The sequence below is a fragment of the Triturus cristatus genome, chromosome 8 (genome assembly GCF_964204655.1).
Source record: "Triturus cristatus chromosome 8, aTriCri1.1, whole genome shotgun sequence".
NCBI lineage: Eukaryota > Metazoa > Chordata > Amphibia > Caudata > Salamandridae > Triturus > Triturus cristatus.
In genome coordinates, this window is record NC_140591.1 from 2,787,889 (window position 1) to 2,815,803 (window position 27,915).

At 42.4% G+C, this 27,915-nt stretch overlaps 1 protein-coding gene across 3 annotated transcripts in view; it reads right to left on the bottom strand.

Moving 5' to 3' along the window:
• LOC146799814 (uncharacterized) overlaps window positions 1-27,915 on the bottom strand; it is an 86,615-nt gene that overhangs the window by 7,204 nt on the left and 51,496 nt on the right. The window contains exons 2-3 of one of the 3 annotated variants that reach the window (XR_014967587.1): window positions 22,309-25,642; window positions 2,229-5,482 (exon numbers count right to left, since the gene is read on the bottom strand). Coding sequence is in view for 1 of the 3 variants with exons in the window: in XM_085620696.1 (XP_085476822.1) it covers window positions 22,402-25,008 (2,607 nt within the window). In the remaining 2 variants the exon portion in view is untranslated. Of the gene's footprint in view, window positions 1-2,228; window positions 5,483-15,642; window positions 25,643-27,915 lie in introns of those variants that run through there. The other 2 variants (XR_014967588.1, XM_085620696.1) reach the window with 2 other exon arrangements.

A 27,915-nucleotide genomic window follows, 5' to 3' on the forward strand; every position in this document is an offset into this window, starting at 1 on the left:
TGGGGCAAAGCCGCAATAACCTGTTCAGGTTTAGCCCCACCAACCTGCCGGGCATCTGCCGCTGTAAGGGCAGCCCAGTCACCGCCTAACTCGGCTACATGATTCTCATGACGGATTTTCGCCCAAACCGGCTGAGGCACCACATTACCGAACAACATATCAATATCGGCTAGGTTCATAACTGTAGCATCCACCAATTGGGACAGCTCCTTATAATAACCCGCAGGGTTCTTACGAGGATCGGGTAGTGATTGCTTCACTTGCAAAACTTCCGACCGCTTCCAAGGGAGGTGTATCCACACTCTCTGGAAGTGCGGTTGGACAGGAGGGACAGCAGCAGCATCGCCTGGCATCCATACTGGGGGAACTTCTCGCATTGGATACTGACCAGGTTGTGCCATCCATTCCGTGGTCGCGTCCTTAAACAGTGTGCGTGGTTGCACTGTACATCGAAAGGACAACAAACGTTCTAAAGCCTCTCGGACTTTATCGCCTACAATGACACCCGTGGCAAACCGGAGCTGTAGCTCAGAAACCTCAGGTGGCATATCATCAGCCATATCATCATCCCACTCCTCTTTTAATGACTTACACAATTCTTCGAACACAAATCGTTGCGTGGGCTTTTTGAACTGAGAAAATGTTTCGAACACTACACGTGGGGTGTATCTAACGGGGTTGCGAATCCATCTGCGCGCCGTTTTTACCAATGATTCACGTTCCCTATCATCAGGAAGCTGACTACGTCTTTGAGCAACATCCGAAAGGGTCGAGCCAAGTATCGGCCCAAAGAACGGAGAATAAAGAGAAGCAACAGCAGTCAAGAGACGGCTACGAACAGAAGGGGAGGAGGAAGAAGACGAAGGTGTAGCAGCCATAGGGGCAGAAACAGTCGAGGTAGATGCAACAGCAGGAGTAGCGGGAACAACAGACTGAGGAGGGACTGGGAAAGGCGCAATAGGGAGAGAAGCCGGACCAAGGGGATGTACGATCTGTGGCCCAAGGGGATTCGGGAGTACAGGAGGAACGGCGGGCTGACCAGCAGCCGCCAAAACAGCAGGTTGAGGAAGAGGGGGATTAACAAGACCCATAACATCAGGAGCATAAGGAGGTGGCGATTTCATCAGATAAGACAAAAGCGAATCTTCCACCGATTCTTCTCCTGTCTTATCGATCGTAGAAGGTAGCGTCGGGTAACATTTGTCCACCGACATATGGTGAAGCCGAGCACTAACTTCTTGCTCCTTCTCATTTCTGTCTAACTGATACCGTTCTGCATTGCGCATCACCGTAATGACACCTTCTCGTTTATTTTTCTTGTTCTGTTTGATTTCTTTCTGCTTGGCCTCTTTCCGCCATAACCGGAAGGAATCAAACATGGCCGGCCTAGCTTTCTTTTTAAACAATTTCGCTTCCAAGTTATCTAAAATGGCAGTCTCAAAACTGCGATGAGGTGGCCAACTAAGGACACCATCCTTTTTAGTATAGCGAACCCAATATTCATTATATACGATAGGACCCACGCCATGGCGACTATAGAGCTCATAAAGCGGAGTTCCAACCGGAGGTATCGGGCAGGAATCCTCCAGCCGGGAATCCATGCTGCAACATTTGAGAAACCCAAACAAAGTACTACGGCCAGGCATCGTGCACACTAACCGAGTATACAAACTTCAAGGGCTATCGAATTACGATGTCCTCGCAAAAATGCAAGACCCTCGGTTTTTGGCAATTGCAATCGTCAAATAAAGCCCAACAACTAAGAACCAACAACTAAGAACCACAAATGCAATGGAACCATGCAACCAACAAAGCAACACTGGGAGCGACCCACAAATACTTAACTGAGAGAGAGCAGTGGCGTCACCAGGAAGGCCCGTCTATCGTCTCGCCGTACAAAGGACTACGCCAGGCACCAAACAGGTCGACAGTCAGGGCATCGGTCCGTCGCAGCCGTCAGGAGGCGGGGATCTTCGCGGAAAGGACGTCGGGCCACTTATTTCGACAACTGGATCGATGAAGCGGGGTGCACCTTCCCTCGGAGATTTCACACGAAGTTCCTCACGATCGTCGGGCTTTGGACCGGTACCGTTGATGTCGCCCCACGTTGGGCGCCAACTGAAGGACTGGGTTTTCTTAAGACCCAGCGGTGCCAGGGGACAACACCTGAAACCTTCGTGGGTTACCTGTTCTGGCGTACAAGACACAGAGACACGGGACACTTCCAGTGACGTCAGAGATCAGCGTTTATTTACTGCAGGGATACAGAAGTCACAAGAAGTACACAGCGTGTAGGTTCTCGGAGACTGCTTCAAATTCATAGAAGTGGGTCGCTCCTTTTATACACGTTTTTGCCATAGCGCAGTATGGCGAACAAAGGTTACAACTCAGTTCCCACAATAAACTTCAAAAAGGGTCGCATTCATGTTTCAGGAGGCCGGAACATAATTACAACAGTCTTGCCGGTTCCCAACTGTAAAAACATATCCCCTCCGCAATAAACACATTAAGAGGAAGGACGGAAAACAGGATGCGAGGAAAGGATGAGGATGCACAACAGGTTAGAAAAGAATGCTAGAGGCAATAAAGGAAACTCAAGAGAGGGATCAAAGACCTCGTGTCTAATGTATGCGTGATTGAAACAATAGACCGGAGCGGCAAGATGAGCCTCGAGCGGGGCCATCTGCCTTACTCGTGTCATTCCCCTCGTCATAAAAGTCACCTCAAAGAAACACGTGTCCTTCATACTATCTTGAAAGTCCCAGGGTCACGAAACGGACAAAAGCCCGTTCGCTGGCTACTTGAGGGCAAGAAACAAAATGGACGCTGTATCTAAAATGGAACCCGAGGGTTCGAATGAACGAACACAAAAATGAGACGAACCGTACAAGGCTGCATAGCGAAACTTCGCACACCCACTGTACTCGTCATTTGCGGTTCATAGATACCACACTCGTCCATATTCGTCACCACTCAAGAAGTGCCGTCCCGTCTCACACGGAACCTCAAGGGACAAGTGATTTTTGTCACAGGACAAGTAGATTTATGAAGCAACCTGCTCCATGGACAAGTAGATATTTTATTAAATTCCACACTCCTGCAAGATCCCAATCACTGCATTAAAGGTACGTACCACAATATCCATTTGCAAAGTTGAGATCTAGGTAGCACTATGACCCAAATCTATAGTGCGGAGTAAGGTTTGTACTCCATAAGGGCGATGGAGTAAAATACAATTTAGTATTAATCCATTTAGAGATGTCCGTGGCCTTGCAGACATCTCTAATCAATGGCAGGAAAGGCCGTCAAGGTGGGTAGTGTCAACGTGTTAATTCTTTGACAGGCGGTATGCGTATGTTAATCAAACTTTAAGCATGCTTTTGATTCCTCAAAAGCAAACTCCAAAAGCTCAAAAACAAATAACCCCAACCCATAAGGGATGTCTCCATTGGTGTGCAGTTCATTTACAGGTTTTCATGGTCTGTTACTGCAGGTTTTAGCAGGTGGTGTTGAACTCTACAAACTGTCCATTCAAACCGCCTATCCTAAAACAGATAGGCGGTCATATCGCCAAAACTCAGACAACCCATATTCCATTGGCTCTGGCTCCATCTCGCCGACGGAGCCGGAGTGGACTCTGTTGTTAAATAACCTAGTATTTGCAAAGAGCGAACTAATCACCCCTAAGGGTCTCAAGGCACTGGGGCCATCGGGGAGATTAAGTGAGCTATTCCCAGAGTCACATGATGCTGAGCTGATCTGCCTCCGGCGCTCGTGATCGAACGGTCAGCCCCATGCTCTGTGTCATCCACCTTGACCGCTGCGACACCCATTTTCCACTATCGTCGCTGAGATTCTGAAGGTCCGCCTGCCTGTATATCAGGTGAGAGGACAGTGGGTTTGGAGTACTCTGTGGCAGCTGCGACACAGCACGCTCTCCGTGAGACTTTAAATCAGGCCTTATGTGTTATGCATACTGCACTGCAGTTTTCTTCTAGGAGTAACTCTTAACTGCAAACCTTTGCCTCTAGATTATTATTATTATTTTGTTATGCTACAAAATGTAATAGGCTTTTGAAAAAAGTAACCTTTTTAATCCAGTGTAGTTTCAAGCCTTCCTAACTGTTCTTTCATAAAGACTGCTTTCTCTGGACCATCAGCAGATAACAAAGCATTAATCTCGCACAAGTGATATCTTTGATGGCTTTGAGGGCTCTTATTAAACAAGTTGACACCAACGCCAGGGTCAGAGTTGGGCTGTTCTTTCGACTGGATCAGGTGCCCTGTGTCTGCTCATTGTTTAGACTTGGTGTGGCTCTTTTACCGGTCTAGCCTCCGGTGTCAGAGAGTGAGGGCTCTTATACAGTGCACTACTTGTACAAATCCACTTTTGCTGCTTTGAAGATTCTCAGCTCAGACTTGAGGCAGATTCATTTTCTTTTTCCATTTGTACACGATTATTGTTTTACATGTGGGTCATTTTTGCAGTCAAAGGACTGCAATAAACCTCATTTTGAATCTCTGTGTAAAATCGCTTGCTCTCGAGATGCCCATGAATTTACACATCCATCATTTTCTGTAACTCTCGGTCTCTGGCGGTCCCAGTGGTTAACAGGGACTGGAATAATGTACTTTACAAAGCTAAGAACAGAAGGAATCAGTCTTGCAATGTTCTTGCGTTTATGTTTAATTTCTCTGGCATCAAAATCATATACTATGGAATAATAGATTGCTAGACGTTGTAGAAATGGACTTTGTTTTTTGAAGTACTTTGTCAATCTTTCGATACACTGTCCAATATCCTCGGCAATTGTAATTAAAAAACCATTAGGCTTACATTCTACTTTTCAAATAAATGTATCTGCAGCTTTGTGCACTTGTTGTTTTACTAAATAAATTTTATATTGGCATGTCTAGTTTTCCATTTTTTTTATCATTGATGGGTTGTGATTTGTTGGTTTCTTATTGATTTATATATTCTTGAGATGGTTTTTCTTCCTTTTAAACTTCAAAAGGGCTCCTGCAGGTTTAATGATGGAAGCAACACATGTCATTTTCTCATCATACAGGAGTAACATCCAGACATGCAATGGTTAACGCTGTACATGTAGCCAATGTAAAAACACACAGAGAGGGTTGAGGCAATAAGGCCCGCACCTAACACTATAAGTGGCTAAATACTTTGGTGATGGTGCCTGAAATCCATAAAGTGCACCCCTCTACACTTCCTATTGGGAAAAATCCCCAAAACAAATGAAAGAGAATGGAATCAGCACACATCAAATTACAACATCTTTCTTAATTCAAATGAAATCAAATTGTCCATATCAACCTGAAGAAAAATATCTGGTCCGGATTGTTCTTTGTGATCATAATTATTTTCTTTATTGAAAAATAGATTAAATCCTTAAAATCCAGTATTCACAAAATCCATTATGCCATTTAGCCAACGCGTTTCTTCTCCGAAGAGACTTCTTCAGGGCTAAAGGAAAACATGCATAAATATAATTTAAAATGCAGCAAAATTCCATGTAAAATAAATCACTAACATGATATAATATTTCCAATTGTATTTTCGAAAGCTGGCCAAAGCAGATTAACTTTCCTTTACTAAACTATTGATTCTGCACATGTGGCATTTTATAACAATAAAATGATATTAATTATGCCGATGATTTTGCCATAATCACTTCAAATCCCGTAAATACTTTAATTGAGATCGAGAAAGAGGCAGATCTTTTTGGGAAGCTATCTGGCTATCGACTGAATCAGAATAAAACCCAGATCCTGACAGGCAATGGTCTTCAGATAAGCGACTCACGTGTGGTTCAGAAAGCAGTTTATCTGGGGGTAGAACACACCAGATGTCTCTAAAATCACGAATAACAACTTAAACTCCTTAAATGCCAAACTTAAAACCGAATTTGCCCGTCTAGAGAACTTAAAGCTTACGATGGTGGGGAGATGCAATATTATTAAATTATTTTTTTGCCAAAGATCTTATATTTTTTAAGGGCCATACCCTTGTCCATTAGTAATGCCTGGTTTATTACTATGAATCGACTTTTCTCCAAATTTATTTGGGCTAACTGCCGACCTCACAGAGCATTTAAACTACTTACTCTGTCTCTATTTATGAATTGATTCTGGGAACTGAAGCTAAGAGGTGCCTTTTACGGCACATTGACTTTAATTATTTTAAACAGGTGAAGTTCAAAACTTTAATTTGTGCTTTTAAGGTCTGGACTTCGGTTCGTAAGAAGCTCGGGCTTGGATGCTTTAATGCTTACACCCCTTTATACAGGAATAATCTTTTGCCTCATATCTTTAATGATGGGTATATGAGACATTGGTACGATAAAGGAATACGAATAATTGGAGATCTTACAATCAGGCCTGATCTGTTATTGTTTGATACCATAAGGGATAAGTTTGGGCTAGATAAATCGACAATTTTTTTAATATCTTCAAATAAGAGACTTTTTAAGTAAAAAACTGGGGGGTGCCTCTGGCTTTTCCAGGGTACGGCTAATGGATGAATTATTTAAAGACTCAAGCACTTTAGGGGGATTGTATAAAATGTTGATCGACCTAGCACCTGACGACCTAACTAAACATGTAGACCGGTGGCAAAATCTGTTAAAGATCGATCCCGGAGATATCGAACATTCACTACATGTGGCCCAGACATCTTTTATGGCAACGAATTTACAACTGCAATGTTTTTAAACGTGGTTTAGTCTGTATATTACACCTGCTAAGATCGCCAAATGGCGTAGAGTAGCAGGCTCCACCTGCCCGCGCTGCCAGTATCCAGCAGCAGACATTGTCCATATGTTCGCTACATGCCCCATTTTAGACACCCTGAAATTAAGCGTTAGTGGCTTTTTAGCAAGCATGCTAGGCATGGAAATTGATCTTACTCCTCAACTGATTGTACTAGGGGTAGGAGGCTCTCTCTCTTCGAACCAAAATCACTCTTTCTTATTTATCGCCTCTACAGTCCTTAGGCTATGTTTAGCCACTCATTGGCTGGATCCTATTCCCCCAACAGGTCAACAGTGGCTTGAAAGATTTCTTGTGAAATAGCTTTATTTCGACAGTTTTGTCATACAAGCAGAACAATACAACACATATCGCACAATAAATAACAAATAATACATTACTATTACAAGGTAAAAGCTTATTAAATTCCATATACTGTCTGATATTTAAAAGTTATAAAAGGAACACATTACTGTAACAACTGTTTCCTTGCAGTTCTTATCCTCCAAGCCCAACCCAAAAATTTAGCCATACAACTGGCAAAAAAGGGACAGGCATCTGAACGCAATATGCGTAGAGCTTCCAAATGTGATCTTGTGCCTAGTCTCCTACATAGAGGCTTCAACCAACTCGACCTGGGCGCAGAGTAAGCATGGCACTCAAACAACAAATGAGCTATAGACTCCACCCTTGAGTCACAAAAGGGGCAATAAGGGATGGTTTGGAATGGAGGTTTCCAAGTAGACGTGAAGAATCCTAGAGGAAGAACACCCACCCTGAATTTAAAGTATAGTGCTCTGTCACCCGGGTTAAGGATTGAATCCAGGTAAGGTTCTCTAAAAGGGATATCCTTAACTAGCAGAAACTGGGCGACAGATTTGCAATGATTAGGGTTACGCAACCTCTCATTATCCACCAGAGCCAATAAATCTTCTTAAGCGTTTGTTTTGAGGGTGCTATTCTGTTGACCCAAGCCTCTCCTAAACCCAGCTCATAAAGAAGTCGCTTAACCTCCCTGAGCCAGATTACCTTATACCAGCCAGGTAAGGATAAAATTTCACTGAGGGCATCTGCATAGCTACTCAATTCAGTAACATTCCATATCCTGGCCCATAATAAAAGGGGACGTAGCCTAGCTTGCTCGGAAATTGGGCGTGTGCCTGCATCTAGCAAGAGAGGAATTGTGGGGGTGCTGTGGGGTAACTTCATAAGATCTTTATGAAAATTATTTTCAAGGTGCGTCAAGATGTCAACTCTTTGTGTACCCCACAGTTCCGCACCATACAATACGGCACTCACCACCCTTGCCCTGTAGATATCTAGTGGTGCCCCAATAGGTTTTAAAGTGGAGGCACGTTGTTCCTTGAGCAGGGCCCCTGCGACCCTCTTATGGGTCAAAAACACCTTTTGGTGGTGCGCCTTCCAACTCATATTAACACACAGTCGGATACCTAGGTAGTCAAATTCGTTGACTCTATCAAGAGAGACAGAGTCCAGGGTAGGAGGAACAACCGCTTTCCTGGGAGGGTTAAGAACAAGAAATTTGGTCTTGCTTATGTTTATAGACAGGCCCTTGGTATCACAAAAGGCCTTAAAGCTAGAAAGCAACTTTTGAATACCTACTGGTGACTTTGAAATTAGGAGGGTATCATCCGCAAAAAGGAGCGTAGGAACTTTCCTACCAGCCAGGGATGGTGCATCTGACGGTTGTTGAAGCAGGTGGTCCACCACTCCGTTAACATAAAGAGAGAACAGAGTGGGGGCAAGCACACATCCCTGGCGGACGCCCCTATCTACGGAAATACGAGATGTCTTCTCCCCCTGGGTACCCCATCTAATTTGGGCAAAGTTGCTATCATGGAACTTTATGAGCAAGGCCAACAAATAGGGAGGTAAACCCAACCTTCCTAAGACATTCCACAATTGGACTCGAGGGACCAGGTCGAAGGCAGTTCGCAAGTCTATGAAGACTAAATACAAGCTGCCCCCACCCAGCACGACCACTTTCCAGTATATCATTAAAAGGCGGAACGTCTGTTCGATGGTGCCCATCCCTGATCTGAAACCTGCCTGGAAATCTGACAAAACCTGATTTTCCTCGACCCATTGCAGGATCCTGCCTAGTATCACTTTGCCCGCAACCTTTTGAGATGAGTCAAGCAGGCTAATAGGGCGATAATTGGCTGGGTCGTCCCGACAGCCTTTTTTAAAAATAGGGACGACCTCAGCGCCCCTCCATGAGTCAGGGAGAGAACCTCCCAACACAGCCTCATTCAAAAGTGTGGCAATTAATCTACTCCACGGTAATGGATATTTTTTCAGCAAGTCGCCCGGAATACCATCCGGTCCAGCAGCCTTATTAGATACAATACAACTGATTGCCCTTGCAACTTCCTCAGTGCTGAAGGGGCAGGCAATGATGGGAATCTCGGCTGGTAAGCTGGCGAGAGGGCCCATGTTTAGATGGGATTCCCCACTATGGACAGAGTACAGTTTGGAGAAGTGGGCAAACCAGAGATCACCCGGAATGTTACAAGTAAACTGGGAATCAAGAGGTTTGTCCCTAGCTCTCAGCAGATCCCAAAACCCCTTGGAATCCTTCCTGGCGCTTGCCTCCACTAAATCTCACCAAAAACTGTAATCGTGGGCCTCCCTCGCCTCCGCCACAACTTTTTTATAGAATTTCCTCGCCAATCTAATATTGCCTGCAACCTTACTTTTCACTGCGGAAATGAGTTCCCCCTTGGCAGCCCGACATTTAGAAGAATACCACTTATTTCTTGCCCTGGGAGCACCTTTCGCGGAAACCTTCACGCTGGCTTGGGGTATAATAAACAAATCACTTAACACCGCAATGGTTTCTGTGAATATTGGTAAAACAGTTTGACTGGTGTCACCCAGGGCATCAAGGCGCGGCCCCACCGCTACCATAGTGGACCCTGCCTGTGCCAACCTTTCCTCATCCGCTACTACTTTAGCCCACTTTAAACGCCTGCCACAGCACGAGGGAAGAAGCTCATGGGAGGTTTTCCACTTATAGGGGGTCTTAACTGAATTCCCAACCTGCCAGGGCGAGGTCAATGTTAGGGAGAGAGGATTGTGGTCACTATCACAAGACGCAATAACCTCCATATCATAGTGAAGTGACCACAAATTGTAATTCAACACAACATAATCTATTCTGGAAGTGTGTCCCATCCTGTTGTAGGTGTGCGCGCCCAAGGGATCCGATTTAGATCGACCATTAGTTGGTCTTAGGTCATATTCCATACAGAGTGCATTGATGTCTACTGCACTCTGAGACCATTTAGGAATCGGATCTATGGTCAGGGTGGGAATTCCTCTCCTTGTGTCCTCATCCCAAGTGTTCAGGATATCCTCCCTAGCTAATGGCTCAAAGCAGCAATTAAAGTCGCCTGCAAGAAGAACATAGGAATCAATACTGCAGGCGGCTAGATTGCTGCTTAGTCCTGTAGAGGATAGAGTGGATAACCCGCCCCTGGCCCCCCTTAAATAAAGGTTAAAAACTTCCAGCTTCATACCCCCTGGGCATAGAATGGTTATCCACTGAAGATCGGGGGAGTGCGTAGACTTTTGGCTTACGCTTAGACCTAAAGCTATATTAACCCATATAAGAAGGCCACCTGACGGGCGACCTTTACATCCATATTGATGGGAAGCTGGACCAAAGTAGGTCGTAAAGCCCACTCTATGCCTAGGTTCGAGGCACCATGTTTCCTGCAAAAGACAGATGTTATAGGGGACTAAAAAAGCATTCCATTCAGGAATTTCAAAATTACGAGCGAGACTTGCCACATTCCAGCTTAGAATCTTTAGCAAGGGGTCATCTGCGATAATCTGCCTTGGAGGGTTATCTAATGTAACCAAATTGGACACAGGTCCTGCCCTCCCCACAACAGATCTATTTAGCTTAGGCAGTGGGTCATGCTGGTGATGATGGGGAGCCATTTCTACATCAGTCAACTTCCTAATTGGCGGAACGTTCTGATTTGAAGGCAGGGGAATCATACTAGATGGATCCACTTGATCCGTTGCTACTAGGGAATCAAAAGTACATAAAGTGTTCAAACCCGCCTCTATAGGTAAAGGGGGAAACGTTCCCTCTAGACTTGGAAGGCTAACAACCGGAGGTTCAATCGGCATAAGAAAAGATTCATTGTGCCCCAGAACCTGTGGTAAAGGAACTTGGGGAACAGGATGGCGTGCGAGTCAATCTACCTCGTCAAGCCCCGCAAACCGATTCGAAGTGGGGAAGCCATTCCAGATTGTTGAGGAATCTTGAAGTTTTTTGGGATGGTTCCTCCAGTTATGATGGTAAACTAAGGACCAGTCTTCTTCGCTTGTGTATCTAGGGTGCGGTGGGTAGAAAAAGGACAATGGCCTAGGTGTAACAAGAGAACCTTCACCAATGGGGCAGGAGCAGATATAATGTGCCGTATGTGGGTCCTCAAAGGTCACCACTATACAGTCCCCGGGACTAGATTTCCTTGAGGGACCTACCCAGGGGGTTCTGCGTACCATCAGAATTTTGCTTTTCTGCCCGATAGGAATTGGTCTGTTCGCATTAAGCCAATGAATTGTCTTATTCTTCAAAGACCAGTGGTTCTCATGTTGGCCTTTTCCTAGCTGGGGGACACCCGTCAACACAACCACATAATCATTGGCCTCTGGAGGGAGATCAATATAACCCCCTCTAAAATTATTCTTAATAGGTGGGCTCTTAGTTGGATGTAGCACCGCTTCACTAGGAGGGGGACTATGCGGAACACCTGCATTGGGTTTAACTGGTGGCTGAGGGATGAAACACTTAGGAGCCTTGAGTATGGAGGTGGTGGTACTATGATCCACACCCACAGACCCCAATGTAGAAACCGATCGTGTGGTAGCTGGTACTAAAGGGGAGGCTTGCGGGACTTGAGGAATTAAAACATGGGGTGGTGGTTCGACAACAGGAGAGCCCTGATTTTCAAGACTTCTCAGGCCGAGAGTGGCCAGAGCAATAATGCTCTTTTCCATCTCGAGCAAATTGTTCTCAATACGTGAGAGTCTGAGATCGAGAGGGGAAAGAAGTTTCTTAAGGGTTTCCCAAACTAAACCTATAAATTCCCCATCATTCCTATCCACGCTCCTTGCATGTGAGCCCTCAACCTCTGCCTCAGTGGCCGTAGGGTCAGTCGAGAGAGCAAAAACTAACCCCTCTTTGACTCCCTCACGATGTGGTTGTTCCCTGGATACACACCCTCCAATAGAATTTAAGACCGGAACACTAGTCGAATTTAGGTGTTGTGCATTCGCAATTTTGGCCTTCTTACGAGAGTAAGCAGACCGAGAGGTGCATTTTCTTTTAGAATGGTAATCTTCACTAATAGTGCGCCTAGATGGAAACATTTTAGAGATAGAATTATTAAAACTAGCGTCGTGCCTGGGAGGAATAGTGGGGGGGTTCACTACACTATCCTGAATCAATGGCTCTAGAGTGGGGGGTAGTGGAGGAAAAGTCGGGGAATGATGAACATCAACTTGTGTAACTACACAATGGGGAATTACTGAACGCACCGGGCTAACCGCAGTGGCTATATGGCCCAGGGAGGATTTTTTTGACAAATCAATTACCTGGGACAGTCTCCTGGCAGATGCCAACTCCAGGGAAACACGAGTCTGAAGTTTGGAAATTTCATGGTCTATAGCTGTGTTGGTACGAGTAATAAAATCGTCCATAGGACCATTGATTGGAGGGCCACCGTTTGCGGCCTTACTCCGTGTTAACCTGGTAGACATAACTTACCAACCACAACAACGACAACCCCCTGACTTAACTGTGGGAATCAAATAATAAATAGTATGGCAATTAGGCTCAACACAGAACTGTTGGAATAAAAAACGAAAGAGGGTAGCCCCGACCAGACCTCGCAGACCTCGAACGGCCTCAAACGGCCCGCTCTTTGCCCGGTCTTCGCCCTGGGCGCTTCCCGCTGGCGCGTCAGAGCGGGAGTCTTATGCTGTCGTGAGAGCAAGGAGAGAGGCGGGGCAGGGAAGAGGAGTCAGGTGTGCAAAATCAACTAGCCAGCAGGCAGGCACCCTGGTCCTCGCAGTCCCGGTCTTCAGAGCCTCTCTAGCGTCCTCCCTAAATGCAGCAGAGCGTCCACGCCACTCGGGGGAATCAAGCAGGATCAGGGCAGTTCCAGAGTGCACAGGTCAGTGAGAACGAGCCATAAGGGATAAGTTTGGGCTAGATAAATCGAAATTTTTTTAATATCTTCAAATAAGAGACTTTTTAAGTAAAAAACTGGGGGGTGCCTCTGGCTTTTCCAGGGTACGGGTAATGGATGAATTATTTAAAGACTCAAGCACTTTAGGGGGATTGTATAAAATGTTGATCGACCTAGCACCTGACGACCTAACTAAACATGTAGACCGGTGGCAAAATCTGTTAAAGATCGATCCCGGAGATATCGAACATTCACTACATGTGGCCCAGACATCTTTTATGGCAACGAATTTACAACTGCAATGTTTTTAAACGTGGTTTAGTCTGTATATTACACCTGCTAAGATCGCCAAATGGCGTAGAGTAGCAGGCTCCACCTGCCCGCGCTGCCAGTATCCAGCAGCAGACATTGTCCATATGTTCGCTACATGCCCCATTTTAGACACCCTGAAATTAAGCGTTAGTGGCTTTTTAGCAAGCATGCTAGGCATGGAAATTGATCTTACTCCTCAACTGATTGTACTAGGGGTAGGAGGCTCTCTCTCTTCGAACCAAAATCACTCTTTCTTATTTATCGCCTCTACAGTCCTTAGGCTATGTTTAGCCACTCATTGGCTGGATCCTATTCCCCCAACAGGTCAACAGTGGCTTGAAAGATTTCTATCAATATATAGATCTGAAAAAGCCGTTTACTCCAGAAAAGGCCATAAACTGAAAGCTAAAGGTCTGGCCATTTGGGCTCCCCTAACGAACTGGTCCTTTCGGAAGGATTAATTAATCTTTTTTTTTATTCTTTCTGTATACGTTTTTTGTAAATATTTGACACTGAGACTATATGTATTTAGCCATGAGTGGGTGGGGGGTGGGGGGAAGGTCTGGGATGAAATATGGAATTCTTTTTTTGTTCAATTTGATTTGGTTATAAATGTGATAATATCAATAAAGACATTAAAAAAAAATTATATTAATTATATTCAAACAATTGAGGAAGAAAGGGAGAAAACAACATTCAATTAGTGACGCTCATGGTTCACATTCTATGGCACAATAGCTCTTTCGTAAGTGTTTTACACCATTTAAGATTCAGATGGTGCATTGTTGCTTCTCGTTCTCAATTCTGCCCGGTATTTCAAATATTGTGCTACATTTTACGATATATTTGATCTTTAGAAAATGATCATCACTTGATACGACATTATCGAGTGATTTTTCAGTCTCACACATCTCGCGGGTTTTCTATTTAACATTTTTATTATTTAAATTTTATTTTATATTTTTTTGGGTGGAGCATAAACTTATTTAAAGTGTGTTTTGAACAATTTTTATGTCCGCGAAAACGTGGCGATCGCAGCCTTATTTTAGCGCACAATACATCTTTTAAAATGGCTTATACCATTTAAGACCTCAGCGGTATATGTACGCTATCTGTTGTTTTGTCACTCTGTATTTTTTCATCAGATCATACTCTCTGACAGTTCTGTCTGTTTTTTGTTTCTAATACTGCATGGTGTCAGACCACTCCTTCCCGCATATTTCACCTTTACAATATGGCCGACACTCAGTAAGATTCCGCTGATGCATGTCCGCTTTCCATTGTTAATTTTGCAGGTGTTTCGATTCATTAGATCACAGTATAAAAATGCGTGCCATTGCCTGTTCTGGTTTGCACTTTCTTCGTTATACGAGCTACGTTTGTCTTTATTTGACCAAAAGATTTCAAAATTCTATTTTTCCTTTTTCATTTTATTTACAGATGATGTCACCTTAACCATCATCATCTTAAGGTACCGCTCTCTTTATTCCTTGATATTTCGTATTCATTTGATATCATAGCACAATTATAGTCTGCGACTTCATTATGTCAGCAATACCATTCAAAGATGGCGCTCGCGTACCATACTGAGTGCTTAACCTATAGGCAGTTTACCGTGTATTTTAAATGATAGGTCGAGGGTGGGCTTAGTTATGGTAGTTTTTTTGATGCCCTGATTGTTATTAATTTCCACGCTTTATTTGCCACACTAAATGCCGAGTTTATTTAAATGCACAACTGAAGGCGGGAATAATCATGTCTATTTCCCTGCTGCTTTGCTACTCATTGCTTTCTACGCAGCACTTTTTATATAAATGCCCAGCGCTTCAACAGTTACAGCATTTATTCTCTTTAATATAATGGTCATGATGCATGATATTAATAATTTATAACTCTGCCGTCTATACCACACATTAAAGATGGCGCCCTCAAATTTCACTTGTGTGCTTAGGACATCGATTGTGTGCAATGCTGTTATCTCTATACCTTTTACTTTTCTATAAATGGTTTTCACCGTCTTCACGCATATAGATTAATAACGACTATTGCATTTTGAAAATATTCTGCCAATATAACCATCCGCTTTGAAGATTTATTTAACTTTTATAAAAAATATCAGACTACGAGACTGGGATGCACACAATAGTTTTGCTGCTATTCCTACTCTTCAATTTGTTTCCTCTTTTAGCGTGCAAACAGGTGCAGTGCCAGCCCATATGACACCAAATGATGGTCTTTTATAAAAAATATGACATGTCTTAAAGTTTATCAGCTAGACAGCAAATATTGGACAAGCCTTTTACAAGGGTTGTTTTTAAATATGATTTCTTATTCATTCATTTTCAACTTTATTTCGACTAATTAGTCATAAAAGCACGTAGAAATACGACAGAAATGAATACAAATGCAATAAAACATTGACAGTAAAACACAGACATAACATTTCACTTCTCCAACCTAACAGAGTAAAAATAATCTAGAAACTATTGAATTATAAAGAGGACCTTCATCATAATAAATCAAAAGACTGGAAACATCAAAATTCAAGTTAGGGGCACACGTTTAGTCTTCTTTTCCTCCAGAATGAAGCAAGAAATGAAGAAACTGCAAATACTATTTGCCTAGATAGATCTGATTTAAGGACCCTGTAGGCTTCCCTACAGTGTATAAACCCTAGGTTCCTACAAATAGGTAGAATCCAGTATTTCCTGCTCTGTTTATAAGCGGGGCAAAAAAATAGTATGTGTATATCAGACTCAGATTCTGCATCACAACTGGGACAATTTTCCGGAGTAGAAAGAGACCATTTAGCTGTAAATGCTCTTACAGGGAGTGTGCCATATCGCCACTGTATAAACAATTTCCTGTTAAAATGAGGTCTGATCTCACTTAGGGCCTCTTCAAAATAATAATGATCTTTAACTGTTAAAAAGATTTGGGTTAGCGTGGAGGATTGGGATTTCGAAATGGTGTCTAAAAGTTTGGACTCATGATAAATATTGGTGAGTTTTTTACGAGAGATAGTAAAACAAGCTGTCACTGGGGCTGTCCAAAGGTCAGAAAGTCAGAGTTCGCCAAGTTGCCTCCTTACATACTGAAGCCAAGGGAATTTACCTGCCCTCGGAAGACTCATAATTTCCTCTAGTTCATTCCTATAAACCTCCAACTCAGGCGTTGTCCATATCCTCCTCCAAAAGATCAGAGGTTTCAGGCCAAGGACTTCATCTATAGGTCGCAGGCCCATGTCAAGTCTTAGTGGGAGTGAGGGAGTACTTTGGGGAAGAGCTAGCAAGTGCCTTATGAACTTAGATTCAGCACATAGAATCTCAGTGCAGTATTTCAATCCCCAGAGTTCTGCCCCGTAAAGTATCCGACCACGAGCCTGAAGTTTATAAATTTCAACAGGTGGCGCTAACGGTTTTACAGAAGAAGAATTATAAAACTTCAAAATCCCACCGATCGACTGGGCTAGTTTTAAATGGGCCTTAATTTGGTGCGAGGCCCAGGACAGTCCTTCATTTAAAGTAAGGCCCAGATAATCAAAGGTATGGACTCTCTCCAGGGTAGTCCCAGCTATGGACGGATTTGGGCGCGTTTTAGATGGAGGATTAAAGATCATGAATTTGGTTTTCAGAGTGTTAATTTCCAAACCGTGATCCAAACAAAATAGCTCAAACCCATCCAGTACCCTCTGTAAGCCTAAAGGGGATTTAGAAAGCAGTAGGGTATCGTCAGCGAACATTATCGCCGGTATCCTATTGCGATCTAACTTAGGGGCATCGCTGTTTATAACCTTGTCTAGGTACGTGAAGACTCCATTTACGTAGAGACAAAAGAGGGTAGGGGCCAGGACACAACCTTGCCTGACTCCCTTCTCTACAGCAAATCTTGAGGTGAGTGTTCCATACTTCCCATACCTTACTTGTGCAAAATTCCCCATATGTAGGCGAATTATAATATTCAACAAGGGTGCGGGAACTCCCAGGTTAGCTAAGACAGTCCATAATTTTGATCTGGGAACCAGATCAAAGGCCGCCCGAAGGTCGACAAACACGGTATAGAGTGAACCAGCCTCAACATGAACGGTCTTCCAGTGTAAAAGCATCAGCCGAAAAATTTGATCTATCGTAGAGACCTTTTTCCTAAACCCGGCTTGGTAGGGACTAAGGATGGAGTGCTCCTCCATCCAATCTTGTAGTCGATTTAAAATCAAGCGGGCAAAGATTTTTTGAGAAACGTCTATAAGACTGATCGGCCTGTAATTACCGGGGAGTAGAGGGGAGCCTTTTTTGTAAATTGGAACTATCTCTGCTCCAAACCAAGTGTTAGGAATTGCCATACCCTTTAAGATGGCATTAAATAGTACAGTTAAGTAAGGAGCCCATATTAGCGGCTCATTTTTAAAAAGGTCACCTGGGAGTTTGTCTAAACCCGGGGCTTTCCCAGTAGGAAGGGTATTTAAAATATCTGCGACTTCATGAGCCCCAAATTCATCTACAAATTGGTGTGCAACAAGCTCCTCCAAGTTGACCTCTTCCCTCGGACCATCAAGAGGAGGGGCGGTTTCACATGCATAGAGAGCTGGAAAATGAGCCTCCCAGACACTAGCCGCTATTTTAGGAACAACTGCTGAAGTGGGAGCTGGCGAACCCGTGTTGACAATTTGCCAGAACATACGCGGGTCGTTATTTTTGAGTGCCTGTGTTAGTTTATCCCAGTTATTGGCATCCCACTCTGCTTTCGCTTGGGCAATTAATGATTTGTATTCCCAGCGTTTCTGTTTTATTAGTGTTTTATTATTGGTGGATTTAACTACGCTCAAGAGTTTTGTTTTCGCTTCCCTGCATAGTGCATTATACCACTTTGGTACGGTAGGGCTCTTCCTTTCCTTGAGAATTATGGGATTGAACACGCTAGCCAGTATAGTGTTTAGCTCAAGGTTCAATTCCTCAAATTTCTTAAATGTACCCTTGGTAGGATTTCGCAGCGGTAAATGTCCTACTGCTTCCAATAACGGGATTGTCTTAAGGTACAAATCATGAATTGCACCTGGCGAGTTAACCAATTTTTCCCACCTCACCCTCCTTCTGTTACTTGATAAAAGAAGGCCTGTGTCAGAGCTCCTCATATCATTTTCACTATCCGGAGTTCTGCAAACTCCCTGGAGAAAAAACCATAGCAATAATGGATTGTGGTCACTATCAGCCCTAGGCTGGACCATAAAGTCAAGTACTTTATCCCAGGAGCGGGTCTCCACAAATATATAATCCAGCATGGACTCTTGGCCAAGTTTGTTAAAAGTACATTTGGCGGGGGCATCAGATTTAGTGCGCCCGTTACAAGCCCTAATCGAAAATTGCAAAGTTAAGGCCGTGATCTGGACTACCAAAGGGGACCAAGCCCTGGGAGAATTGCCCGAAGGTGATGGTATTTTCCAATAATCGTCCTCCTCCTGGATGTCGCCATCTATCATACCAGGCAGAGGCTCAAAGTGGCAATTAAAGTCACCGCCTATTACCATGGTGGAACACCGTGAAAGGGTGTTAAGGAATGACGAAAGCTGGGCAATAGTTATCGACTCCGCAGTCGGGTTCACTGGTCTTGAATAAACATTAACCAGAGTGAGGCGGACGTCGTTCGGCCAGGCGAGGATCACACACTGGATGTCTGGGGATTCTGTATTCACTTCAGTCGCTTTACAGCCTAGGTGGGTACGGACCCACATAGTCAATCCCCCTGATGGTCTGCCCCGGCCCTGCCACTGGGCTGAGATTGAAAAAGAGGCAAAACCGCTACGAAAGTGTGGAGCCCTTGCCCACGTTTCTTGGAAAAGGCAGATGCCCATGCTATCTATAAAGTTGCCCCATTCAGGGCAACCTAATTTGTTAGCCAGACCAGCTATATTCCAAGATAGTATTTTCAATTTAGCGAGTGAAGATGGTGCATCTGGAATTTCTGTTGAAGTATCCCCATTACTTATATGGTTAGTAATACCTGGGCCAATCGTATTTTCCCCGGTATAATAAACTGGGAGGGGATTCACATTGAGGATATTATGTGACAAAATTTTAGATGCCTCCACCGCTGGCGACTTATTAGTCGATGTTAATGGAATTGAGTGCGAGTTAGTACTTGGGGGCATTAATGGTGTGCTTTTAACTATTCCCAGTCCAAATACACATTGGGTAGATGGCTTAATGTAATTTGTTTTGATGAGCAAAGTTCCATCGCAATCCCCTAACGGATCAGTCTGGGAGTCCATTGTAGCTAAATTGGGGTTTAGTCAGTCATTCTCACTTAAACACCTAAACCGGTTGTAGTCCCTAAGGTACAATGAAGAACCCAGAAGGTCATGGCTAGTCGTATGCCCAAGAGAAAAGCCTCTACGTCCCACCCGTGTCCACCCTAGTTCATGATTTTGTTCCAGATTTCTACTAGGGGGGGGATAAAAAAAAAGCTAATGGGAGGGTCTTGATGGAAGATTCTACCCCCATATGGGAAGAATTTAAGATGGAAAAAACTGCACCCATGTCCCTCATGTTTATAATCACACAATCCCCATTTAGACCCTTCTTAGTCAGACCTACCCAATGCACCCTTCGGACCATGAGAATTCACCCGAAAATTTTGGGGGGAGTGGTCTGTGTTTTGAAAGCCAACTTACCACTTTATTCTTGAGTGATGCAAAGGGTTCGTTTGTTCCCTCGGTTACTTTAGGAACTCCCGCCAGGACGACAACCAATGGTGCTGCCTCCGGTGGGAGATTTAAGGTTTGATATTCTCCCAAGGTGGGAGCTCTTATGGTAGTGGCCTTGGACGGTTCTTTCTCTGCCCTAGATGCTAGGTTTTCACTTACCCCGGGAAGGGGAGGAAAAGAAGAACTACTATTGGGGGCAATAGGATCCTGGTAATGCTGTAGAGGATCTTCCGGAACTTGTAGAGCTAATTGAGGGGTAGGGATACTTTGTCTCTCATTTGAGGCGGTATTGCCCAGCCCCCTGCCTACTAGTGGTGGAATAGGACGGGGGTCAAACTGCAACTCAAGGACCTTTTCCAAATTTACTAGTCTAGCTTCTATTTGGTCCATTTTGGTACAGAGGGGATTAAGTAGGGATTTTAGGAGGGCCTCAAGAACTTGGTTTTGGGGATCAGTCATTGTACCCATATTTCCAGTGATAGCTACGGAAGGGGATTTCTTATTCATTTTTCCTTGTTATAGATTAAAACTTCTAAAACGCAAACAACCTTACATGCTTTTATAAATCCTCTTAATATTTGATTTTCGGATACAACACATCGTTATTACCTTGAGGTATGTTGGAGACCAAATCTGTCGGGTGATTTACCCTAGGCAAGCTGTTTATAAGAATATGCCTACATGGCCCTGATATATTGTATAATGTTACTGCAGTTGCATTTTGTGGTCGAATCCTCAGTATACAATCTGTTTACAATAGTATGATTCTATGGTCCATATTCACTTTATAATGGTGCTTTTATGTGTATATATTTGAGATACTCGTATCTACCGCAAACCAGTTACATTAATAATTATTGTTGATGATTTGTTATTTAACAACCAATGTTGTCATTAAGAGCTATCTCTTTGGCTTATACACAGATATTAGGATAACAAATGCTCTGATAACAGTTGTGTTTGCTTTTAGAATGTTGCAAATACATATACAGAAGCGTCACTAATTGAATGTTGTTCTCTCCCTTTCTTCCTGAATTGTTTGAATATAATTGATATCATTTTGTTATAAAACGCCACGTGTGCAGAATCAATAGTTTAGTAACAGAAAGTTAATCTGCTTTGGCCAGCTTTCGAAAATATAATTGGAATTATTATATAATGTTAGTGATTTATTTTACATGGAATTTTGCTGCATTTTAAATTATATTTATGTATGTTTTCCATTAGCCCTGAAGAAGTCTCTTCGGAGAAGAAATGCGTTGGCTAAATGGCTTAATGGATTTTGTGAATTCTGGATTTTAATGATTTCATCTATTTGTCAATAAAGAAAATAATTCTAATCACAAAGAACAATCTGGACCAACCTTTCTTCAAGTTGATATGGACAATTTGATTTCTTTTGAATTAAGAAAGATGTTGTATTTTGATGTGTGCTGATTCCATTCTCTTTCATGTAGTCAATGTACAGCAAGCCCCTAGCCTCTTCAATTAATATACAACTTTGATATACGCTGTTTATGTAATTAAACTGCTGGGTTGTCCTGACATATTTCTTAGGTTGATAGGATCCATGTTCTATGAGTTGTCACAAACCCATGATGCTCAACTCAACCAGTCCCTCATTTAAAATTCACTTCAGCTGGATTGTACGGTGCCAGAATAACTCTAGTTATCATTTACAAAAATATAGTCCCATTGGAGTTAAAAATTTAAAATCTATACCCACTGGGGTGAGGTTTTGTTTTTGATATTTAGGTCACAATATATATGGCAGATAACACTATTGTCATCAACATATAACCCAAATGTAGGGACACAGCACAAGACTGAATGCCAGATAGGTAAAGGTGAGTGATAAGGTAAACACAACAACTAACAACCCCATTCATTGGAAGTTCCTGGCAAGAGTTTGCATTTCCTAATTCTGTACGGTCTTTGTGCTCATGAAACGGAGAGTATTGCCTTGGATAATCTCAAAAATTAGACTTTTTGCGAAGAGGTCTTTTCTTAACAGTATGGCTCTGCTGAGATACTATCAGTATGTGTGTATGGTATTTTCATAGTATAAACCTAGCTGATAGGCAGAGGAGTACATTTTGTGGCCAAAGGCAAGCATAACATCAATGAGTGATAGGAGAGGCTGCGGATGGTTAATGCAATGGGTAGGATCAGTTATCTCTTCATGGTGAAACCCTCATCACACTCGGAACATCTACATGATTTTTGAACAGTGTAAATTCTCTGATGTGCCGACAGCTGGCCCTTGCCAATGAACACCTTTTCACACTATGCACGGATTCTTACCAGTGTGATTCTTCACGGGTAGTAACTGGTCCTTTTGCTTGAAAGCCTCGTCACGTTCAGAACATTTAGACAGCGTTTTCTGCTCCTGTAGAATCAGCTGCCCAACTGTAATGAGTGATTGGTTTCCCCAGTATGGTTTACTTGATCCAGCATCAGCTGCCTACTTGTGCTGAAAACGTTGTCATATTGACTATTTTCATCTGTTTTAGCTTCAGTGTGATTTCTTTGATGTAGTGATAACTGGTCCTTCCGCTTAAAAGCCTTTTCACATTCATGGCATTTGTATGGCTTCACTCCTGTGTGATTTCTCTGATGTAGGGATAAGTGGCCCTTTTGTCTGAAAGCCTTGTCGCACTCTGAACATTTGTATGGTTTCTCTCCAGTGTGGGTTCTCTGATGTAGTGATAAATTAGCCTTTTGCCTGAAATCCTTGTCGCACTCTGAACATTTATATGCATTTTCTCCAGTATGAGTCCGCTTATGTAGTATCAGGTTTCTCTCTGCAGTGAAAGCCCAGTCACATTCAGTACATTTATACGGTTTCTCGACAGAATGGTTCACCTCGTGTAGTTTCAGTGATCTTTTCACAGTAAACGCTTTGTCACATTTCAAACATTTGTATGGTTTCTCCCCAGTATGGATTCGCTGATGTAATATTAACGCATCTTTTGTAATGAAAGCCTTTTCGCATTGAGCGCAGTTATATGGTTTCTCTCCAGTATGGGTTTTCACGTGTAGTTTCAGTGATTTATTTGTAGTGAAAGCTTTATTACACTCAGAACATTTATATGGATTCTCACCAGTGTGATTTCTCTGATGTGACAATAAACGTCCCTTTTCCAAGAAAGCCTTGCAACATTCAGAACATTTATAAGGTTTCTCACCAGTGTGAGATCCCTGATGTAGAATCAGCCGCCCCTTTCTAGTGAAAGCCTTATCACATTCTGAACATTTAAATGGCTTAACTCCAGTGTGACTCCGCTGATGTACCAATAAATTACTTTTTTGCTTAAACGTCTTGTCGCATTCAGAGCATTTATATGGTTTTTCCCCAGTATGGTTCCGCTCATGGATTGTCAGATCACGCTTTGTAGTGAACGCCTTGTCACATTCCGTACATTTATACGGTTTCTCCTTTTTGTGAATTCGCTCATGTATTGATAACAGACCCTTCTCCTTGAAAGCCTTGCAACACTCGGAACATTTGTATGGTTTCTCACCAGTGTGGTTTGGCTGATGTCGTAGCAGCAGCCACTTTGTGTTGAAATCTTTTTCACACTGAGTACATTTATATGGTTTTTCCCCAGTATGTTTCTGCTCATGTAGTCTCATTAATCTATTCGTAGTGAAAACCTTGTCACATTCAGAACATTTATATAGTTTCTCGCCAGTGTGAATTCTCCGATGTAATGATAAACTTTCAATGTGTTTGAAAGCCCTGCCACATTCCGAACATGTATATGGCTTCTCATTAGTGTGAGTTCTCTGGTGCAATTTCAGCTTTCTCTTTGTAGTGACAGCCTTGCCACATTTTGAACATTTATATGGCTTCTCACCTGTATGGTGTCGTAAATGAATTATCAACTCCCCATTTGTAGTGAAAGCCTTATCACATTCAGTACATTTATATGGTTTTTCCCCAGTGTGACTTCTCTGATGTCGTAATAAATTGCTCTTTTGCTTAAAAGCCTTGTTACATTCACTACATTTATGTGGTTTCTCACTATTTTTGTACTTCTGATGTAGGACAAGCAATCTTTTTGTAGTGAATGTTTTCCCACATTCAAAACATTCATATGGTTTCTCACCAGAATGGGTTTGCTGATGTAGAGCTAGCCGCCCCTTTACGGTAAAAGCCTTTTCACATTCAGTACATTTATATGGTTTCACACCAGTGTGGTTTTGCTCATGTACTGTTAGCTGTCCCTTTGTAGTGTAAGCCTTATCGCATTCACTACATTTATAGGGTTTCTCACCAGTGTGATTTCTCTGATGTAGTGTCAATGATTGTTTTGTAGTATAAGCCTTATTACATTCAGAACATTTATATGGTTTCTCACCAGTATGCCTTCTCTGATGTACTATTAACAATACTTTTTTAGTGAAGGCCTTGTTACACTCAGAACATTTATAGGGTTTCTCACCAGTATGATTCTTCTGATGTAGTGTCAAAGATCGTTTTGTATTGAAAGTCTTGTTACACTCAGAACATTTATATGGTTTCTCACCAGTATGATTTCGCTGATGTACTATTAACGGTCTTTTTGTAGTGTATGCCTTATTACATTCAGTACATTTATAGGGTTTCTCACCAGTGTGATTTCTCTGATGTAGTATCAATGATGTTCTTGCAGTATAGGCCTTGTTACATTCAGAACATTTATATGGTGTGTCACCAGTATGTTTTCGTTTATGTACTATAAGCAATCTTTTCGTAGCAAAATTCTGATTACATTCAGAACATTTATATGGTTTCTCACCAGTATGGTTTCGCTGATGTACTATCAAAGATCCTTTCGTAGTGTAGCCCTTGTTACATTCAAAACATTTATATGGTTTCTCACCAGTATGATTTCCCAGATGTGCAATCACTTCTCTCTTTGTGTGGAAAACCTTTTCACACTCTGAACATGGATATAGTTTCTCGTCAATGTTATTTTCTTTATGTAATGATAAGTATCCCATTTTCTCGACAGCCATCTCACGATCACATTTATGGTGTCTCACCTTTCTGGGTTCTCAGGTATGTCCTCAATTTTCTCGCTTTAATAAAACCCCATCACATTCACTGTGTTAATTTAAGGTTCAAGTTGCCTTCTGCTTGCAATTAACTAATCTTTCCATTCAGAGCATGATATAGCTTCTCCTGGCGCAGCGCCCTCTGTGTAGATTTGATACAATTTGCTTGAATTTGCCATACAGGAAGCACTGATATTTTTGTTGCACATGAATAGCCTATTTTCTGTTTACTTCATCAAGTTACTCAGAGTTCCATTTAGTAGTGATGTATTGTCATGTTAACGAGACACATAGCACCTCTGTGCAGAGTGTTAGAAACTGTGATTGTCTGCATTGGAGCTCTTCTCATATTAATAACCATTTGCAGACCATGTTTGGTGGAAATCAACGTCTCCAAGATAGGTTTCATTTCATTAGCAGAATCAGTGCAAGCAATATAGGATTCGATTCTCTGGTGCCTGTGAAATCTTCGCAGTAACCATGTCTGTCAGAATGGAATACACTGTCAATGCTTTCTTTGCTAGTCCCACATACGGCTCTTTTCAGAAAAAACTTGAATTTTTCTTTTTTCCATTTCGTTCTGCAATTAATTCACCTGTTGGAGTGGAAAATATATATGAAATCAGCGTTGGAGGAGTTAAAAATATAGAAATAATGCTTAATAATTCATTCTAAATTTGCAAATTACATGTTCTATATAAAATGGAGACAATTGAAACCTGGCATAAAACTTAAATCAATTGAGGATACTCGGATAGAAATGGCGTCTGTGCCGTTTGAGCACCATATTTGCAGCATGAAATAACAAAGAGAGCAAGATATGGGTATCACAAGAGCCCCACGATAACAGCATGGATTAGCAAAGCAAACAAGATATGGGGCAGCCAAGGACACACCAAAGCAGGGATTAACAAGGAAAGCATGGTATATGTGGCACAAGGGCCCAACAAAAACAGCATAGATTAGCAATGAACACACTATACAGGTGACACTAGGGCAACATCGACTATGGATTATTGACATACTATTTATGCATGCAATATCGAAACACAAAAATATCGTACAATGAATATTGAAAACAAAAATATTGACTTCCTATGCTTTACTAGTAAACCACAAATCTTGACTGTGCATAATACAATCAAAATATTATCACCAAAATATTTAAATATTCATTAAAAAATATACAAAATAACACTCAACAAAAACAATTACTTCTGATAAACCGAAAACATTTTATACACAAGCTTTAATTAATAAAAATATTTTACATCAACTAAATCTTTACTAATCACCTCAAAAAATATAAAACTAAAATGATAACAAAACAACCCCAAAAACATATAAACAAACTAGACATTTATCGTCTAACCTACATATTAATATATATATATTAATAAATATATATGTAGCTGTATACTTTCAAAAGTATTAAACAATATATCATACATCAAGAATTATTAAAAAATTACCGTTTACCATAGAAGGACTGAACAAATGAAAAATAAATTCTAACTAAAACTAAATCAATCAATAAAATAAAACGTTAACAACTTTAACCAATAAGATCAAAGAAACATTTAAGGGGCTTAGTACGAGTTCGGAGGTCTCGAGACAGCTGATCCAGTGGTGGCGGTCCGACCGCTGTAACCTAGGTGGTTTGACTGCCAGAATAAGAGTCTGGCAGCCGGACAGCCACCGGCCCGCTACAACCCCACCGGCACTGCAGGGACCCTGGATCCTGCGGTGCTAGCGGTGTGCAGAGCCGGGAGGAATGGACGGGATGCTGAACCGGGCACTGCCATCCATATTATGACTTGCATTTCAGAAAACCTTTTCATGGTGGTGAAACCGCCATTTAGAAGCTGGGAGGAAGGGCAAAGAGGGGGCTCCAAACTGTGCCCCCATGCGTTGTTGCCCATTCTGCAATGTGACTGGAGGCAAATGTTGTGTTCTCCTACGCCTGCACTGTCGTGCGGTCACTGTGCAGCACGCACAACATGGTCCATGCCAGCAGTGAGCGCACAACAGTGCAGGCGCTGCTGGCCTGCTGCATTGGCTTCAGGCTAACTGAGTGAGACGAAGCATGCAAACTATGCAGGACTGCAGCCGGCACACCACTGGCCCGGTGATCCAGTCGTAATGCGGCAGTCTTAAGACTGCCGGCATTGCGGCCTCGTGGCGTATTAGGCTTCGACGGTCGGGGGTCGGTCCTCCAAAGTCATAATAAGGCCCTAAATCAACAATATAAAAGGCACCCTAATTTAAACAACTTACTACTACAAAAATTACAAACAGTGCAAGACGAGGAAGCTCTGCCAGATTTTCTCATCAGACCATTAAAGAAGAAATATATACATTTGAACAACTATCTAACCAAGAAAACATAGTAATTAGTAAACTTCAAAATGATAAATAACAAATAATTAATAAAATTATCTCTTTTACATAGACTCCCTAAAAGAACAAAACACGACTTGAAAATGCAAAAAACTGACAGAAAATAACTATCACAAACTAGCAAAAAAATATAAGAAAGTAAACATAAATTAATACAAAGGTAAAAACGTACTTAAATAGTAAGCTAAAATAAACTTAACAACCATAACCTCTACAAACTGCCAACAAATTAACATTTAAAATGAAACTGTAAGCGGGTTGCAATGAGGACACTGACGCTGAAGTGTTTGCGGGGGTTGTTTATTGAGGGTTCACACTGCTATAGGTTGTCTCCTATCCCCAGGTGTCAGTATCTCGGGTCGTGGCCCTCGGTTCTTCGTCCGGGACTTGTAGAACTTCGTTCCCCTTAGGCGTCTGGCTCTTGGGTCGAGGTCTCCCTCCGGGCCATGTGAAACAAAGAGAGAGATG